Here is a 21,718-nt window from a genome sequence, read left to right as displayed (position 1 = left end):
TGGAATAGATAGACCAATTTCCTATTTTTCTCGGAAATTTAATCGTCACCAATTTAACTATTCAACCATTGAAAAGGAGGCCCTGGCCCTTATTTGGGCACTACAACATTTTGAGGTTTATGTTGGTGGTGGGTTACACCCTGTGGTGGTTTTCTCTGACCACAATCCTCTTACTTTCCTCTCTTCTCTTCAAAATACAAACCAGCGCCTTATGCGCTGGGCTCTTTTTCTACAGCCTTATAACTTGTCTATCAGGCACATCAAGGGGTCCGACAACGTCATGGCTGATGCGTTGTCGCGGGCTCTTGATGACTGTTAAGAGGGTGTTTATCTCTTCTTCGGTCTCTGGTTCTTTTTCTCTTGTCTCCTGTCTTTCCATTCTTAAATTGCTATCCAGACGTCAGGATCTGCTGGGTGGGAAGAAGGGGGGGGGGGGATTAGGTGGGCTGGGGGGGGGGGGGGGTGAGTTTGGTCATTTCCAGTGGTAGCTGTTGTATTGAGAGTGTGGGTTAAGGGTGATGAGTTTAGTTTAGTCTAACATTAGTCTTTCGGGGTAACTGGTTAAAAAGGGTATTGGTTTTAGTCATTTATTGTTTTTTGGGTGTAGTTCATTGGGTTTGTTTCTGTTTTTAGTATTGATTAGGGGGAATGGTGTAATGAGTAGAATGTAGTTTTATAGAGTCCCATATGGGTCTCTGTTTTGTGGGGGGAGTGATGTCACGCCCGGCTTTGCCGTGTTGGGTGTGCTCACTCCACCATGGACAGAATATGTTTGGGCCGTCTCTCTCCCCCCAATCTGAAGGGGGAGCTGTTTGTTTTCGGTCCATCGGACAGTAGCTGATGGGCGGGACTGTTTAAAAACACCACCTGCCAGTGGTTCTGTGTGCTCGGAGTCTGCTCAGAGCTGCGCGTCTCTGCTCTGGTCTTCTGGCTGGCTGGCAGCACCAGCACCAGCACCATCCTACTCCTATTTCTATTTGTCTTCGTTGCAGTACACATAGTCTACACTTGACTGATTTGCACTACACTTTTGATTAGTTTTCTTTTGCTTTTTCATTTACTGACTTGATACATTTATTGATTTAATGTTTTAATAAATTATTTTGGATTTATATAACAAACGGTGTGGTCTCCCCTATGTCATTGCTACTGTGAGCTAGGTAGTCGTGACAGACTTTAAAAATAACTTCTAATTTAGAGCATAAGACAGAGCATTATATTTCTTAAAATTACACAGCATAATAATAGTTTTGTGATTTCTGATCTGAAAATATTTCTATTTCACAATTTCTCTCATAATATTATGACTTCTTGAAAAGCTTTTTTTTTATGGCAAATTTAGGTGAGTGTGAATACCCCTGTGGTTTGTCTGCTACGGCACCTGTGTGAATTTGAACTGATTGCCTTTATACATCCACTAAGAATCACATTTACACCACTATGCTAACAACTTAATTTGATATTTTGCTTCTAATGCAATGTATGAAATTACATACATTTGTAAGTGTGGCTTAAGTGCCCGAACACCTGGAAGAAAAAAAAACCCACACACACACACGTACACGCACCTCATTACTGTGAAGGAGGGTGAGCAACTGCGGTTAGACCTGTTAAAGTCTAACGGAGGTAATTCAATATCTCAGTTTAGTAATGGACCACACTAAAAGACCTGATTACACCATACGTCTTCAGAGCATGGAGGAAACACCACACGTAAACACGTGTCACACGTCCGCTCTTCCAGCCCGTTCCCAACACGCCCATTACAAAGAGAAATAGCTCCTGCTGTCATGTGTGGAGTGGACAGAAGGAGCAGCCGGTCTTTAGTTAGAGCGGGTGTACAGCTGTCGGCTGTCAGGTGTGTCAACTTCCTCCCTGCGTTTGCGGTAAACATACTTGCTGCTATCGCAAAATGCCAACACACTGGGGAAACTCCTGCGCTAGTCTAGAAGATGCTGTTTGGGTCTGTAAAGCAGGACTCAAAGTCTCAAACATGTGGTGATGTGTTTATAATGTTAAACAGCAGTGTGAAAGCTCAGGATGCACTCTTAAAAATAAAGGTGCTTCAAAAGGTTCTTCAAGCAATGCCATAGAATAACCATCTCTTTCTTACCTTTTCATAATCTGAAGAACCACAAAGAACCTTTTGTTAAACAGAAAGGTTCTTCAGATGTTAAAGGTTCTTTATGGAACCATTTAGACAAAAAGGTTCTTCTATGGCATCGTGAAGCACCTTTATTTTTTAAGAGTGTGGGAACAAGTACCCAAGCAACAAAGAACTGTGATTGTTTTAAAGCATTCAACAATGTTCAAGAGTCCATTAACTACATGCAAATGTGCCAAAATTTACTTACAGTATGGTGGTATTTTGTTTGGAATATTATAATCTGAACATAGGAATTCTACAGGTTTTATGAAGGTAAATTTAAGACTTAGGAAAACCTTTTTTAGGACGAAGTAAAGAAAAATGTAAGAAATAAATTGAATGGAACACAATATGCCAATATAATATCTAAATGTACAGTAAATTTCTTGCATTAGCCTATGCTTCAAAGTTTAAAAATACAACCTCCAACTGATCTCCGTTATACTTTTTAATTCATTTTATGAAAAAATAAGGCTTGAATAGCTATGCTCTCAAACAGTAAAATATGGAAATAACATTTACTGTACCTTCTGATCACACAGCAAAAAATATACAGTGGTGTGAAAAAGTGTTGGCCCCCTTCCTGATTTTTTATTTTATTGCATGTTTGTCACACTTTGTTTCAGATCAAACAAATTTAAATATTAATCAAAGATAACACAAGTAAACACAACATGCAGTTTTGAAATGAAGGATTCTTTTTATGAAGGGAAAACTAAATCCAAACCCACATGGCCCTGTGTGAAAAAGTGTTTGCCCCCCACCCCCTGTTAAATCATGTGGTTTATCACACCTGAGTTCAGTTTCTCTAGCCACACCCAGGCCTGATTACTGCCACACCTGTTCGCAATCAAGAAATCACTTAAATAGGACCTGCCTGACAAAGTGAAGTAGACCAAAAGATCCTCAAAAGCTACACATCATGTTGAGGTCCAAAGAAATTCAGGAACAAATGAGAAAGTAATTGAGATCTATCGGTCTGGAAAAGGTTATAAAGCCATTTCTAAAGCTTTGGGACTCCAGCGAACCACAGTGAGAGCCATTATCCACAAATGGCGAAAACATGGAACAGTGGTGAACCTTCCCAGGAGTGGCCGGCCGACCAAAATTACCCCAAGAGCGCAGCGACGACTCATCCAAGAGGTCACAAAAGAGCCCACAACAACACCTAAAGAACTGCAGGGCTCACTTGCCTCAGTTAAGGTCAGTGCTCATGACTCCACCATAAGAAAGAGACTGGGCAAAAATGGCCTACGTGGCAGAGTTCCAAGATGAAAACCGCTGCTGAGCAAAAAGAACAAAGGCTCGTTTCAGTTTTGTCCGAGAAAACATTTTGATGATCCCCAAGCCTTTTGGGAAAATATTCTGTGGACTGACAAGACAAAAGTTGAACTTTTTGGAAGGTGTGTGTCCCATTACATCCGGCGTAAAAACTTGGGTTCTGCAGCAGGACAATGATCCAAAACACACCAGCAAATCCACCTCTGAATGGCTGAAGAAAAACAAAATGAAGACTTTGGAGTGGCCTAGTCGAAGTCCTGACCTGAATCCTATTGAGATGCTGTGGCATGACTTTAAAAAGGCGGTTCATGCTCGAAAACCCTCCAATGTGGCTGAATTACAACAATTCTGCCAAGATGAGTGGGCCAAAATTCCTCCACAGCGCTGTAACAGACTCATTGCAAGTTGTCGCAAACGCTTGATTGCAGTTGTTGCTGCTAAGGGTGGCCCAACCAGTTATTAGGTTTAGGGGGCAAGCACTTTTTCACACAGGGCCATGTGGGTTTGGATTTTGTTTTCCCTTCATAATAAAAAACTTCATTCAAAAACTGCATGTTGTGTTTACTTGTGTTATCTTTGATTAATATTTAAATTTGTTTGATGATCTGAAACATTAAAGTAAAAACACTAAAGTGCAAGGGGGCCAAACACTTTTTCACACCACTGTATTATTCATCTGTATTTTTGTCTCGTTTTCCAGTGTAAATGTCTAAAGACTTGCTTGACAAAATAAGAAGACTTGTTTTATCAGAAATGGATCAAAATAAATTGAGAGCAAATACCTGCCAATAGGCTCACAAAAATCAACTAAACGCAAAGGGGAAAAGTCTTCAACCTACCGACAGGTATATGTTCATGTTTTTAGCATAAACACTTGTTTAATTTCTCAGATAACAAGAGCTCATGTTCAATCTGCATCTCAAGTAAATTTAAGGCTGTTTAGATATTTGTATTGGAAAACAAAACAAAAATACATACATATACATACATAAATACTTGCATATATTGCTGTGCATGCAGCATTTAATGAAATTTCTAGACAATTTTAGACTTTCTGCTCTGATTTAATACCTTTTTTTTAGGGCTTAATTTGTGGAAAGGCCAATTAAGACTTTTTAAGACCAACAGAATCACTGAACAGGAAACTGACTGAAAATTGGCTGCCGGGTAGATTGTCTGGGTAGACAAAATGACCAACCTGCACATCTCTTGTGGAACTGTGAGATAGCTAAACATGCTAAATGGGATCCAAGTGATATCATTGAGCTGCCATGACAGCTGATTATGATTAAACCCCTTTTTCCAGCCCCTGAGTTCCACCTTCACCTTTCTGCCAAGCCTCGCAGACCCACCTGACACCAGCTAAACAACAAGGAATGGACTATCCATTAATAAAACCAGAGGTGGGGAAATTGTTCAATCACATGGATGCCATTTGGGTGACAGAGGCTTAGTGATCAACGTGCCACCGTTAAACGCATCGCACTGATGAGGGCTTGATCGAGGGGCTCGTGAGGAGCGTTCGTGTTGCCATGAAGGGCTGGAGGAGCGTGTGGCGATGGGAGGAAGGGGGGTTGTAAATTGTGATGAATGCACAATGCATGCTTGGTCTCTGGCGATTAGTTTTAATCAAACATCGTTACTGTATGTGTCCACTGGTGCAGAGCTGAGCAGCCATTTTTAGTTCCTTCTCGATGGAAGATTGTGGAGCAGAGCAAGCGGTATCAAATAGATGAGATAATGCTCAATATTATGCAAATGAGATATGAAAAAAGCTGGCCAGCAGCCAATCGCTGAGAGCCAAAGTCAATGACGTCTGTCATGGACTCATAAATAAAGCTGGCCTCTTTCTGACTATAATTGTGCATATATGAATATTTTATTGGATGTATACTGAAAGCAATCATAGATTATATATTTTACAGAAAGGGAGCGATCACATTTACCACTGTTCAGTGATTCATTGCAAAAGTAATCAATGCAACAATATATTCAGGTTGCTCATACACATTTGCCATATAAAAACAGAAAGCTGTTTCATCAATTGTTTTTTTTTTTTTCAATGAAATTTCTAAATAAATGAATCATTCTTTTGAGTTGGCCTTTTTAGTGAAACATCAGAATCGGTTTATAAAACAATCTGAACAATTCACTCATAAATCGGACTGAATTGTTCAGAGTGGATTACGAATCAACAACTGACTGACTTTCTGAACAGAGAATCAGCTTTTTTCAAAACATCTGATTCGTAATGAGTTTGTTAACAAACAAGCCGATACTAATGACACAACAGCGTATGCTGAATAATTTTTTGAAACGGTTCATTGAAATAAATTGTTCAAAAGAGCTGATTGTCAAAAATGAGTCACACTTTTCAGTCTTCCACACCATTGAACACACACTGCACCGAGCAGGAGAGTTGAAAAAACAGAAAGAAAGAGTGTGAGGTGAGGAGAAGAGGGTAGGAAGAGGATATAAATTATTTTAGGTGGGGAGAAAGAGCTTTATTTCAGACAGAAATCCAGGACAGAATAATCTTTAAGTTACACAGCAAGACTTAAACTGAAAGGAAAGTGCATTGACCAAAAACACAGTCGAACAGGCACTGTGGGGTAGTTAGCGTGTTATGCTGTTCGGACAGTGCTGTTCAAATGGAAGGGCATATCAGTGCAGTGAAGCAGGATGTGACTTTCCACTGGGCACAGCAGAAAGAGAATCTATCACTTCCGGGTCAGAGCCCAACAAAGACATCGGAAAGATGAGTTACAGCCATGGGCCACTTCAAATATTAGAGAATTTCCTTTTCATTTCAGTTCAGCTCACTGGCTGTCAACCTCTTTCTTGTTTTTGTGCACCTCATTCAGCTTGTTGACACTCTGTCATTATCCACAGCATGTTTTCTCTGACATTTACAAATGCTACAAAAACATATCGACATTCAAGAGCTGGATAACAAAATAATTGTGTGATTTTTTTCAAAATTGCTAAAATGCTACGTTCTGTAATTGCTGTTTTCAGTCGATATGTGTTTACAATTACTGTAATGGTAACGATAAGACCTCAACAGATGTTCCAGAACAACTGGTCTTCAACAAACCACGAAGGGCACCTTCTTGACAAAGTTACGGCCATTAAGGAAAACTATTAAAAGTCCTTGAAGGGAACAAAACAATTATTAACATAATTGTAACTAAAATTGAAATTAAAATCAGAGTTTGCAAAAAAAAAAAGATAAAACTGAAACTACAAATGTGTACTACACTACAAACAAAAGCTAAATAAAATTAAAAGGAACAAAAACATTTTAGAGATCATTTTAATTAGTTTAGGTAATAAGTGTGAGTAAATAGAATTTTAATTAACACTTTTATCAACATCAAATAATTTTTTATAACACCATCACCACACACATATAACAAAATAAAAAATATATTTTTAATTTCCCTCTCTTCTGCTATTTCATTTGTCTAGCAATGTAAACCTATTAATACTGAAATATTACAATAAAAACTGAAAATAAAAATTGCCACTGTGAGCATGTAAGACATACTGCTGCTGCACATATAACATATGAAATAGCTCCCATATATAATATACGTGAAGTTACCCCATAGCAGATCTATACAGGTGGAGCTGGGGGAAGGTGGAGGGTGTCTGCAAGCACTTGCTGAGTATTTGAAATGTTGAGCAGCAAACTCATTGGCTGCTAATACGAAAAGAACCAATCAGCTGTGCCATGTGAATAATGATGTCATTATGTCAGACTGAGTTCGGACTGCACCATCTAGAGTTTCACGAAATAATTTTGGATAAATAATATTGCTATCTCCTTTATGATAAATCCCATCTGTATTTTCCTCAAGTAATTAATTAGAAGTCTTTTTGGATAAAAATAAATGTGAATTATCTGGGGGCGGAGTGAAGTGGGTGTGTCCTTACCCATGACTGACACATCATACTCTATGAGAAGGGTGGCTTCCTGGCCGCATTGTTTGAGGATGCTCATGGCCTCTGCGTGAGATGCTCCATGCAGACGAATTCCGTCAATACTGAGCAGCCTGTCGCCGGGTTTGATGGTACCTTCCCTGAGAGAGAGAGAAAACAAAACACAATGAAGACGGAAATGGCCTATCTGAATTACAGAAGAAATATGTGGTACATAGAGACACAATAGCATTTGTATTGTGTGTCCTCTGCTTGTTTGCTTGTAACAATAAGCCTTTAAAATGCCAGAAAGGTTACAGGCTTTGCAATTCCACACATTCCATCTGTTATCATGGCAGGCAGGTTACGTCTGTGTTCAACACACCAGAGACTTTTCCGAAACCACAGTAATTCCTAAACTGTTAGAGCCAGGAACCATACTGAAGCTCAATAGATATAAAAGGGAACTCATGTACCTTTCCTAAGTACTCAAGAATATGGGGAAAATTTGACCATCTCTATTAGAGCGTCTGGTACTCAACGTTCTTGAACTGTCTGATGCACACAGCACACAAAACTGGCATATTCTAGCTGATCTATTTAGTGCCAATCTGATTGGCTGACATCTCTGCTTTTTTTTATCAGTCTGCCTGGAAACAAAAGTGTGTTTATGAGATACGGCTGCAACAATGATTGCTTTTCAGGAAGAATTAATAACTGGATTTTCTTAGGCTTTCCAAGGTAGTAGTATCAATTCTTTAGTCTGTTTTATTTAAGATAGTTTACTAGCAAGCAAATTAGATAGCCACCAGCAGATTGTTAATGGTTTAAAGTTTGGGGTCAGTAAGATGATATGCGAGTATCTAAATACTAAAACTTTTATTCAGCAGAATTGCATCAAAGTGATCAAAAGTGACAATAAAGGCATTACAATCTTTCTATTTAAGTCTGGTTATGTCAGACTATTGAGCTTTATGGGAAGACAGTTTCAAAAAAACATTTTAACCTCGGAATAACAGGATGCACCACAAGAGGCGAGTTTTGGTTAGAGGCTTGATTTATGACTCAAACGAAATGAAATTTGCTGTTTTTATTTTCCAAGGGGGCCATTCTCTGTGACTGCAAGATGTCAGAGGCCAGTCAATACCAAATTGCAGAGGAACGGAACACAATATTCACCCAGAAAAACAGGAGCCATGCCACTGAACAAAAGAAATAGGAATACTCTCTCGGTAAGAAATGAAATTACCAGTATGCCAAATGAATATTGATAAGGGTTGTGGGGAAAGGGAGAGACGGGCTGGCATGTAATGACGCTAATAACAGAGCAGTTCAAACGCCAGAGCGAGTGAAATATCACGCTGGTCCATTTGCAATTCTCAAACGAGTGCTGAAGTTGCGGGGCAATCTATTCCGGTTCCGAAAGGAACTCCGACTGGGAAACAATATTTTCATCAAGCAATTTCTTGCTATTTCACAAAAATGACTACAGTTCAACTATGCTATACCAGTTAAGATAAAAGCCCAACCCATTACGAGGTAACACAGATAGAAACAAGCATGTGCATGGGTTAAAAAGAAGCATTTCACCCTTTAATGAAACTTGCTAAATGTCAGTAACTGAAAAATAACAATAAAAACAAGCATGATAATTGCTACTAGTGACTCATTTTTAAACACTTTTCCAAAACCCAGTAAACTGCCTACAGACAAATCACAGCTGCATTTTTAATGCCTATCCATAAAATAAGGAAATTAATTATGCTAACCCTTCCGATACCTTTTTTTGGCCAATTTATAAAGCTGTATCCTTAGGGACAGAAATCCTATAATCCTGGGAGAAGATAAAGGCTGAATAAAGATTACTGATATACTTACATATTTATAAGTCACCCTGAAAAACATTAAACCAGACTTAGATGGTCAAAATGGTCAAAATTTGTGGATTTTAAAGGAATTTAGGCCTCTTTTCAGCCGTTTAAGCTTGGCCGCCCAGCTAAACCAGCTTGGAGAGCAGTTTACACCAGATAAATACAGCTTAAACTAGCCCACACCATCTAAAATGAGCAAAACAGCTTAGGGATTAAAGAAGGTTTTAAGATTTTAAAGAAGGACGGTGTCATTTAATTATTGTGAGTGCTATTTCATGCTTATTAGAGTATCGTGACATTAGCTTAGCAAAAGGCTAACACCAAACAAATCAATTGTGAGTCTCTAATCAGTCACTTCTCACTCCATTTCATTTAGGATGCCCTTTATGGTTTGGAAAAGAGCTTTAATGTCAGGGCTGATGAATCCAGTTCAGGACCAACTTACCTGTCAGCTGGACCGCCAGGTCTGATTGTTGTTATGGTAACTGGGCGAGATTTGTTTCTGTCTTCATGGGCGCCTCCTACATCATGGAAAAAACTTGTTTTGACACATTTAACAAATGTAACCATAGAGAGAAACCTTGCATTTACACTCCAGGATATTTACTCAACACTATACAGTTTAACCTACTGTACACTTAGCCAATGAGGTAAATCACAACTCCAGATACTAGCTTAGTGGCACAGCCCAAGAGCCATTTGCTCACGTCACTGAAATTTCCATATCATTCTCAATAAAAGCACCAGATTATACATTTTTAAAGCCTCTGCTCACTATAAAATTGCATACCATTGAATTCACAAATGGAGTCTCAAAGATGAAAAGAAAGTCCTCAAAATGCCTCTTTGAGACCGATTTGAGAAAAGGAGCAAAGCTAACCAAGACCTTGGCAGGAAACCATATTTTCCTTCTCTCTCTTCAAAAGACTTCCTACTCTAGATGGATCTGAAAAAACGCTCTATTTCTTTTAATGAAGTCTAAAATGCTGCTTTGTAAATATTTGGAAATTGAGCGTTAGCGGCACGACTGAAAGCTGCTTCATCTCTTTTCACCGTTCTCAAGGGCAGTGAAAGAAATCTTCAGAGAAAAATTGGCTTTTTTTGTTTGATGTAGATGTGAATGAAAAGCGTGTTGATGAGGTGAGCTCAAAGACATTTGAACTGGGATATGAAGAAGTCTACAGAGGCACTCACCTCTGATGACGAAGCCGAATGTATTGCCTTCTTTGTGCAACGTCACCTCCACGCTTTTGAACATGACCCCTGAGCCCTGTACAGCTGAGGAAGGAAACGAACAGTTCAAAGATCTGCCAAGATCTCAATGCAAGACCAGAACACATAAATGAACAAACTAAATAGCCATTTACGTCACTGAGAATGAGGAAACAGCGTAAGAATGCTGTTATAAAACACGTCTCATTTTGTTGCTATTTTGTATTTTCTGAATAGGATTTTGTCATATCATTGACGCTTGTTTGTTTCAAATAAGTTTACATTTTAGAAGATTAAGGACTTAATTTAGAAGAAAAAAATGATTTTATCAAATTGAAAAAAAAAAAATCCATACAGTTCTATACATGATATTATTCAATTGTACATTTACATTTAGCAGACGCTTTTATCCAAAGTGTCCTATAAATGGGGACAATGGAAGCAATCAAAACTTAACATATAATGTAAAATATGTATGTGTGTGTATGTTTATAAATGCAATTATTTACTTAAAAATACAAATAAATAAATGTGTGTGTATAAATAAATACATATACACCCACATGTACATAAATTCCCTTTATCAAATAGTAAAAACTGTTTATACACATGAATTGTATTTTATGTATTTATACAATTTTATACACACAAAAACATGAACAATTGTTCATATAAAATATAAATAAATAAATTATATTATATTATATTGAGCATTAGTATAAATTACATTGTATATGAAATGATTCTGTACGTAGGAAATCGGTTTCCTAGGACAACATTCAGCTGTGTTTGTTTAGCATACAGTTTATTATACGACATTTACTTGCAGAATGATGCCACGGACCAATCAGAGTCAAGTATTCCAGCCGTGTTATTATCACTCAGTAATCTCACTCACAGACAGGCGGTAGCTCGTACTCGACCTCCAGGACGACCCTCTCCCCCACATTCTTCAGCAGACTAATAATCTCATCATGACGAAACTTTGTCAAATTGATTCCATTCACAGACTTTATATAGTCCCCTACGTTCAACTGGTCACTCCTGCAAAGAAACAGACCAAGAAATAGATTCTATACATTTGCTGGAGAAAATATGAGAGGAGGAAATTGCATAACCGAAAGAAGTTTGAGAGAACACAGTAAACAGGCAGGAGGAGAGAAAGGAGCGAACAAAGAAAGAGAAGAAATAAAGACAGGCAGAAAATAAGGAGGAGATGGAGTCAGGTCGAGCTCGGAGGAGCTTTGATAGCTGATCTGAGCCCATGAAGGGAACACTTTGTTCTAAGGAAGCATCAAGACAGGCTGCTCCAGTCTCCATCTCGCTCTCTCTCTGACACACATGCACTCAGTTGAAAGCTCTCGCGGTTTACAAGGCAGCCTGATTGTCAACAGTTTCTGAAAGAACAAGTGTGATGTTAGGCAGTTTATTTCAGCTCGAGTAAAATTATAAGGGCAAGTGTCTCTGAGGTAATAAGATATAACAGTCGATACGCAGTGAAACGTTTAAAGCCAAACAATGGATTTGAAGAAGAAAGAATCTTTGACTGAAGAAGAGTGTATTCAATGTGTGGGCTTCACTATACGACATGTGCAGTGTTTGTTCTGGGATATGAATATGGATCCATTTTCTGAGGATTGTGGGTGTGTTTTTGGAGAGGGTTGATACGCTAGCGAACAGTAGGCCGTCTGCCATGCCTGACAGCCAATAGGGAAATGGAAGAAGAGTTCTGGCTTATGCAGTATTGATTAAAAGATTCTGTCTACCTTATTCACACACACACACAGTGTGTACAGAAAAAACAATGCGTGCACACACACACACACACACACACACACACACACACACACACAACATCTAGACAATGCTCCAGCACACATTGATCTCTCTGGGCTCGTCTATTGATGCTGTCTTGCTGCTGGTGCAAAAATCATTAGCATAAACAAAAAGATAACAAAAAACTGACAACACAAATCCTCGAACGTGAATTTTTGCAACACTAGCATCTACAAAACTGAAATGAAAGTCAATTCTTACATTTTCTAAACAATATGAGATTGGTGCTGGCTAGCAGTACAAAACTAGCTACAACAATGCTAATGTGACGTTAATATGAGTGTGCTATGTGGGTTGCTAGAGCATTTTGGGTAGTTGCTAGGTCTAGGTGCTTTACTTAAGTCTACCACAGATTAATGATATGTTCTCTAGATATGACTCGAGTACCTCTTTCAATGCAAGTATAAGGACTTTTTCTTGCCTGGAAAAACCCAAAGCTGTCAGATGTCATTGATGTCAAATGATGATAGCAAACAGCACCAATTACTGTTTCCAAATATGTGTCCCAAGTTTCGAATCAGAGATGTCTAACATCATGAAAACACAGCAATACTTTCAAAGTGCAGCAATGTTTTGCAAAATCAACCTCACTAATACTGACCTGGCAGCGATGCCGCCCTGGCGCAGGTTGGAGACACGGGGCTTGCCGTCTTTGTCGATGCCTCCAGATACTGTCAGGCCCAGGGTAGTGCCTTCCTTCTTGATCAGTTCCACGGTGCTGGTGCCCTTAAACTCATCTGTGAAGCACAGGGAGGGATGAGGAGGAGGGTCATTGGGGGAGGTGGGAGAGGAAGAGCAGAGACAGGAGATGAGAGGGTTACAGGAGCAGAGGAGGCCAGCCGCTGCCATACCCCACTCTCCTCTAAATGACTGTGATCAGGCATCCCGGACTGGCCCTCTCTCACACACTCTTTATCTCTCTGTCGTTCTACCCTAGCTGGTAATTAGTTATACACTCTAGAGTGCTCAGAGTGTGTGTGTTTGTGCGTGTGTATCCCCACTTAGCAATAAGTCGAGGACACAGACGTCCCCAGGTGCGCTAAAACCGACAAAACCTTCTTTGACAACACCTGAGAACATCCTCACTTGGAAAAATTACAATTCAGTAAGTAAAATAAATCAATTAAAAACAATAATTAAAATAATGAATACATAAATGAATAAAAAACAAATGCAAATAGATTAATAAAAATGCATGAAAAATGTATTATAAAAATATAATAAATTAACATATACATACAGCGTGCACACACAAAATGTAATTATAAAATAATTATAAAAATAAACAAAAATATTTATATATGCACACATTTACTTATATATGTATAAAGAGAGAGTAGTCAACATTTGAAGTGGATTAAAAAAGTTCATCAAAGTTGTCCTAAGACAAGAATGCATTTTGGTTTTAGGACAACTTTGATGAAAGGTCTTGATCCACTTCAAATGATGACTAGTCTGTGTGTGTGTGTGTGTGTGTGTATATATATATACACACACACACACACACACACACACACACACACACACACACTTAGTGCTGTCAAACGATGAATCACGATTAATCGCATTCAAAATATAAGTTTTTGTTTACATAATGTGTGTGTTTACTGTGTATATTTATTCCGTATATATAATATATAAATACACACACACACGCATGCATACATTTAAGAAAAATGTTATGTTTATCCATTAAAGATATTTATAAATTTTATGAATATTCATATATTCATGTAAATACATATATAATTTCACTGATATCTATCCATCTAGATATCAGTGAAATTATATATGTATTTACATGAATTTACATAAAATTATCAGTGAAATGACATAAATGGACAAAATAATAAATAAAATAACATTATTTTATAATTATATAGAAATTTATTAATTTCTAATTGTTCATTTTTTTAAATAAATAAAATGATTTGATTAATATAAGTGCATGAATGAATGAATGAATGCAATAAGTACATAAATAAATGAATACACAAACTATTTTTATTGTATAACCATATACATTTATTTTTATGGTTATTATATAGTTTGAATTACCTTCATATAAACATTTAAATTTTTAGGACTTTTTTTCAACTGCCTCCCTTGTATCATTTTGTCTTATATTTATCGTCTCTCTCACCATCTTGCACAGACATTGCTGGTCAGGCAGACGCGTCGCTCCCCTATCGACTGGCTGTCATTCAATCACTCAGTGGGATCGTCAAAGTCACATTAAGAATACTGCATATCTGTGCAAGCAGGGTGCTCTCTCCCTTCCTCTCTCACACCCTACCATCTCTACATCAGCTGTCAAAGCTGGAGAAGAAATAAAAAATAAGGGATTTGTAATCCCTCTCTCCTGACTGGAGGAAGGAAAAGACGGATTTATATGAGTTTGTTCACTTTCCTTTCCTCTCTCAGTATGTCTTTCTGTGGCAGGATAGATAGTGAGGGGAGACGAGGCTCTAAACCCCCCTGAGGCTACTGACAGAACAGAGTTGCTGAGCATCTCACTGCAGGAGGATGGCAATAACGGGACACAGGCTACAAAAAGTGCCTCTTTGGTGCTTAAAGGCTATAATGAAAGACACTTGCACTTCTTTACGAATAAAAAAGCTTCATAAATTTTCTGGGTAAACACCATTGACAGGTACAAGTACTTAGAAATGACAGCCATGATAAAACATGCAAGCACATTAAGGGTGTGACTTGATTTTGAACTTGAAAACATTTCACACCAACCCAAGTCCAGTAATTACATGCAAATATGCCAAAATGAAGCCTCACTTTTAATTTTGTGATTTGTTACAGCGGGTGGGACCTAATTAAGATGCATTTTGAAAAGCTGAAAAAAGAACAATACTTCATGGAACAACTGATTAAAATAAGCACAAACAGAACTCAACTGATCATCATAACATTTCTTGCAACGCTTCAATATCAGTCTAGAGGACGACCATTTCAGCATGCATGCTCTTTCAACCTGTTAGGTCAGGCTTCACAAACCTTGCGGTGAACAGTTTCTGCATTGACAATGAAATCATGGGATCTGTGTATCTGTTACAAATCCATCAGCTTAGTTTTGCTTTAAAATCCATATCTGCTCTGATGCCCTTTGCATGCAAATCACCCGCACAGCAGCCTCAGTAGAGGAAGAAACATATTTGACATTGCACTCTGCCTCCGATCGATACCGATGCCATATGGACATGGGAAGGGAGCTATGTCGAAACATGACCCGGGACAGAGGGAGGTTAGCATGGATCTCACTGTCTGGCCTGAACCTGAACCTCCAGGCAATCCTATGGAGCAGAGCAGGGCTCTTGCAGTGCAAACATTCTGATATATATCAAAGACAGCAAAGTAATTAAAAGAGAAATCAAACTTATAATGTGCCAACAGGAACTGCTGAATAATTTAGTGTGTGTGTTTGGGAGTGATAGAGGCAAAACATCTTGTCATGAGAAAAAAATGAGAATCAATATTCAAACGAGAGTTCAATCTATAATAAGCCTCGTGTTGTGTGCCAGTCTTTTGATAATTAATTGTAAAAGAACTGCTCAATTTGCCTTCAGCTTTCATCAAATAATTTGATTAAAAAGAACTTTGCACGGCTGGGGATTCGCCTGACAGCGAAAAAATTACAGTGGGGCGAATTATAAATGTTGCTGTCACTTCTCTCCACTCATTCGGGTGAGGAATAAATTATGGGTCTTTCGGAGGTTTGTGGCAGCATTAGATTAACTCCCTTTACATATGGAAGACAGGAAAAAAAGTGATTTGGTTGACATAACATGCCTTCTGAGGCCAGAAACATTGATGCATTTCCAGCAGAAATACTTGCAACGTTACATAACAATATCTTATAATTGTTTTTCTGACATGACAATGACAATGACAATTAACCCGAAAAGAAAACTAAGCATAGTAGTTATACTAATTAAAAGTAAAAGTATGTATTTTTCATTTCAAAGCTCTTATTGTGAAATGTCTTACTGAACTGTTTCCTTTTCGTAAACACCTTCCAAGCCAATGCATCCTTCATGCATGTTGTGAGCCCTGTCACGCAGCTGCACCGGGGGGCCCACTGGGGGTCATCCAATATCCAAACAATTTGTGGCACAGTATGCCATGCTCATATTACAAGCTCTGTCTTAAGCTGTCTGGGGAAAGCGTGGTTCTCTCAGTTCACTGAGGGTTCAGCATAATATCTCGGCCCAGAGCAAGAAAAAGGGCCGCTGGGATCTAATGAGCGGTGCTTTGAGGGCTACACTGGGACAGGTGTGGAAGTTGATAAGTTGATCCCATTACTCGTGGTCTCTCATTTCATTCCATGTCCTCTCTCCCACCTTTCCTGTTTGAATGAGGCACACAGAGTTAGTGTTGCCTTGCCATGTTGCCACGGTGATAAGATTAGCCATCAGCTTTCTCAAAGCCAACAGATTTCTGTGGCGGGATGGAATGCTGTGCCCATAAGACAGGTATTGATGGGAAGAGACAGAAAGATAGAGCTTGAGACAGCATATGCGAGAATGATACAAACCAAGAGATAAAAGTACAGATGGAGTGTATGACGGAGAGGGCAAGGTATAAACATCTACTCTGCCAGCTGAGGCACACACAGGTTAAAACAGTTATCACTTTTCAAGCTGTGACAAAAAACGTTAATCTGCGATAGCAGACTGATCTAGATAGATAATGCAGAGAAAAATCCAACCAAACACAGGAAGAAAAACAAAAAAAGTACAAGAGGCAATCCAACACTATCATTTATTGTGAAAAAGTCAACAATTTATTCATTTAACTTAATTTTAGAAAATATAATTTATTAATTTAGAAATAATTTGAATACAATTTTAATTATATATATATATATAATAAGCCTGTCTTACACCTGTTATATATGTAATTGTGCATGCTCAGTTATTGTATTTTTACATTTACATTACCTTTTTCCATTGTCTAATGCTCCCTTAAAATTATTATTTTTTTTAAACAAAATTAAATAACGTAATAATACACACTGTTAGATGTAATCTTGAGTAAATATCAAAGTGAGTACCAAACATATTCAATGATTGAATGAATATTAAAATGAAAAATGTTCATACTGTGCATTATAATGTTGTGATGCCTAAATTCACTTTTTGTCCATTTAAAATCATGGGTTTAGCCTTTATTATTTTATTTATTTTGACAAAAAAGTATATAATTTCAACTCAAATATCATATAGCTTGATTGGACGCACAACCTTTAACACAAACAATAAAAGTTATAAGAAGACTTTTCTCCCTTCTTTTAAAAACTTCCAGGCTCTGTCCTAATTATGTATATTTGCATGTGTTTATTAGCATTCAGCATGGTTTATCCCTGCTGTTCACCACGCTATCAGAAAAGACCCACCAGCTGAGAACCACATACAGTATTTAGGAAAACGCTTCTGTTTTCTATGAAAAGCTCAGACAGGGACAGCAGCGAGGTAAGGAATAAAGATTTATTTTGTCTGTAACATTGGAGGTGTAATGAAAACATTTGGTTAAATGCCCACTGTCAGTTCACGGTTTAACTCTCTATGAAGGCTGTAGGCGTACTAGCAGGTGGGCTCAGCACTGAATTGGCTTTCCAACGTTGAAACTTTTAGCAGTCACAATGACAAATTGGGCCATAATTCAATATGGAACCAGGCATGACTAATGGTTGATGCTAGCAAACATTTGCAGGGATATAAAAACAAACATATCCATAAAAAATTGCTTCAATTACTTCAATTATAAAAAAAGGTTGAATTCATTACACAATTTCTAAACCTCCTCTTCAAAGGGAAGAAAAATGATCAGCTGCGACTAATCAAATTATTGATATAATTGAATATGATATTTGCAATCTGAGAATAAATGACCTGGTGTTTGAATAATGGCTGTCTTTGACTATGTTCAATCATGCAGACCATTACATACATTGACACACACAATTCCCTTTTTGTTATACAACTCTATTCAGTGCTGTAAAATTGACACACCGTGGTTCTTAAAAGCTGTTTTTCCTTCTGATAGACACCATTTTGAAGTTGTATGTGAGACAGGGATCGATATTCCCATGCAGAAACGGTTTAGAGACACTCAAAATGGTAGAAAAACACCACAATAAAGCACTTCTTTAACATCAGCCAACCACAAGCAAGAACTACTACAATAATTTGATTAACTGTATGTCATTTCCATACTTAAAAGGCTAAATTCCTGTCTTAAATTGTGAAAAACCTGCCTATACTTATTTGTATGCTGCACTAACCTCTCCACAGGAGGACAAAACACACACAGGCAAATGAAAAACACTATCTGTTGGCTCCTGTGCCAAACAGGGTCTTCTGGGAGAAAAAGTTTGAGCGCATTTATCATGAAGATTTCGCACAGGCGCGCTGAGGTGTGAAGTACTAGCCCGCACATCTGCTTGCTATCTCTTCACTCATCTGCTTCTGACAGCTTTAAACCTCTCAGAGAAACACAGTTTGCTTTGGAAGGGTAATTTTAGAGGGTGTGGTTCATCAACTATGGCCACTTTTGGACTTGAATTTGACTCTTAATTATATTTACACTCTCAGTAGTTCATTTCATTACTTTACTAACAATATAACAAGATACACCACAGGGAAATGTGTGCAGTAACACTGTTGACAAAGGAGTCAGCCCTTTTATCCATAAAGTCATAGCATTGTATGTATATTACAAGATATACAATAACTGTAAATAATATTGTATGCATTTAACCTATAAATGTAGAACTTTTCAAAAAATTTGGGGTCAGTATTTTTTGGAACATTTTCAATGTTCCAAAAGATTTCCATATTCAAATAAATGCTGTTCTTTTGAAAATTTCTATTAAGAGAATAAAAGTAAAAAAAAAAAAAAAAAGTATCACAGTTTTAACTAATATGTTAAATAACTGGCCTTAATATTGAAACACTGTTTTTAATATTGATCATATCAGAATGATTTTTCGATGTTCATTTTACACTGAAGACTGGAGTAACGATGCTGAAAATTCAGCTTAGCCATCACAGGAATAAATTCAATTTCAAAACATATTCAAAAAGAAATCAGTTATTTTAAATTTCTAAATATTACAATTTTAACTGTATTTTAATCAAATAAATGCAACCTTGGTGAGCATAAGAGACTCAAAACCATTAAAAAAATCTTACCAAAAAAAAAGTCTGGTCATTAAACTATTTAGTTTATTATAGATTTCCTAGTATTAGATTGAAAGTATTGGTGTAGGTCAAACAAAAACATAAAAGTACATAATAGGTATTTTTACATAAAAATACAATAAAATATAAAAAGTACATAAAAATACATATGAAAAGTAGAACAAAATGGGTAAAAGTTTCAAGACAAATTTTAATAAGAAACAACCTAAGGGACAAAAGTGCATTAAGTTGAAGAAACACCCAACAACAAAACAGTTTAAACTTCCCTAAGAAACTCTGCTCACAAGAAAGCAGCACAAACAGCCCTTAAAATGAGCCAAAACCTCCATTAAACTTTCACACCTTCGACAGCTTGATAACAGACCTCAGGCAAAATTAATAGCAGTTGCACCCTGCATTACATGCGGCTCTGAAAGTGCTGAATCACTTTGATGCAACAACATTTTCAGCTTGCAAGCCAGCGCCCAATGCCATCCAGAGTGAACTCATCTGTCAGCAGCCTGTCTCTCTCACTCATTCTGTGCCTGCCCAATGAATGCTAACATGGCATTTAAAAAGAGATGTGTATGCCAAGGGACTTGTATCTCGGATAAGCGTGAGCTAGTGTTGTAGCTGGAAATTGAGGTTATACATAAATGATGCGTTGGTATCTCTTCAGCACCAGCCCAATGAGCTTTGGGATGCTCCTGCACTGCAGGCCTCGGCTCCTCTGTATGTTACTTAAAACATATTGTGATTATAACCAGTTAGAGAACACAACCCCCAGCGGATTCATTTGCAAAATTCCAGGTAACAATTTGCTAATCCCCTCATCCATATTAATAACAACGCATTAATCAAGGAGATTTAAATGTGCAGCGAGATCGGTGACGGTGCAAGAGTGGAGAGACTTCAGCCATTCTCAGCTTTATTTCACAGAGGTTTGAGGCTCACATGATTGAGTGACTCTCCTGGGCGTCTCTCTCAGTGTTATAAAAACAGAGATACAATCTTGGAGAGAGAGAGGAGGCTTGTTGAATCTGAAATGAAGTCATCAGGCTTTTCTAGCCAAGCTATCTTTGTATTTTGCCTCTGATTTTCACTAGCAAGTTTGGGAAAGACTCTGAATTTTACGTTCATTTATTGGATTGTAGAATTGAATTTCAACAGGGTGTTGAATTGGAATGACAGAGGAATTTACTGCATTGCAATAAAATGAAATTCAACAATACAGTACAATACAATACAAAATATTACAAATTATAAAAATCTTTTCAGCTTTTCCGCCAATTATTTTTATTCTGATATGCAAAATATTTGTCTAAACTAGGTTCAGTACAGTGAAATTATCATTAAAATTCCTTTTAATCTAATTAGCATCTTAACATGTACATACACAGTCTATACCAGGGGTGCCCACCCTTTTTTTTTTATGGGGATCTACTTTTCAAATGAGAAACTCACCGAGATCTACCAAGTGAAAAATAAATAAATAATAAAACGCATATAAAATGAATAAATTAAAAAAGCTCAATGAGATGCATCTTTATATTGCATTCATTTAATTTTTAAATAAAAAATAAATAAAATCATGTTCAATTCTTAGTACCACCGTAGAACTGTGCCTGCATTTACCTAAAGCAGTGGTTCTCAAACTTTTTTACTCCAAGACCCCCTCCACTCCAGATCAATACTGCAAGTCCAAACTGTTCTATTCACTAAAACCAATTACATGTAGTTTTTAAACAAAACAAATTGAAGATAGATATACATATTCCATGTTCTTTTTTGCAAACATAGTTTGCAAAAATGTCACTGCAGATATTCTATACAACTTAAAAGTATGTAATGCTCATACAGTGAGCTTATACAGTAATTTTAACATAAGCACAAGTCAGCCTGCCATACCAAAAAATACCACAGGGAGATACCAAAGGACTGCATATAAACTAGTATACAGGTCCATTCAGAATGTTCACACAAGGTCTCCCCTGAAATAGACGTCGTCTGGAGGGGAGCATATGTTGCTCTAAAACCTTTATATACCTTTCAGCATTCATAGTACCTTCCAAAACATGCAAGCTGCCCATACCGTATGCACTTATGCACCGCCATACCATCAGAGATGCTGGCTTTACAATGGAATGCTGATAGCACACTGGAAGGTCTCCCTCCTCGTTAGCCCGGAGGACACGGCGTCCATGATTTCCAACAAGAACGTCAAATTTGAACTCGTCTGACCATAGAACACTTTT

The 21,718-nt window shown here is 37.6% G+C and overlaps 1 protein-coding gene across 1 annotated transcript in view; it reads right to left on the bottom strand.

The window, feature by feature from the left end:
- Positions 1-21,718, bottom strand: part of grip1 (glutamate receptor interacting protein 1) — a 269,102-nt gene that overhangs the window by 64,323 nt on the left and 183,061 nt on the right. Inside the window, exons 3-7 of the mRNA XM_079398707.1 lie at positions 12,872-13,007; positions 11,333-11,478; positions 10,417-10,500; positions 9,668-9,743; positions 7,367-7,512 (exon numbers count right to left, since the gene is read on the bottom strand). Of these exons, the coding sequence (XP_079254833.1) occupies positions 7,367-7,512; positions 9,668-9,743; positions 10,417-10,500; positions 11,333-11,478; positions 12,872-13,007 (588 nt within the window). The remainder of the gene's footprint in view (positions 1-7,366; positions 7,513-9,667; positions 9,744-10,416; positions 10,501-11,332; positions 11,479-12,871; positions 13,008-21,718) is intronic.

The sequence above is a fragment of the Barbus barbus genome, assembly GCF_936440315.1.
Source record: "Barbus barbus genome assembly, chromosome: 39".
Lineage (NCBI taxonomy): Eukaryota > Metazoa > Chordata > Actinopteri > Cypriniformes > Cyprinidae > Barbus > Barbus barbus.
Note: the sequence above shows the minus strand (reverse complement) of the source record. Positions and strands in the feature narration are given on the sequence as shown.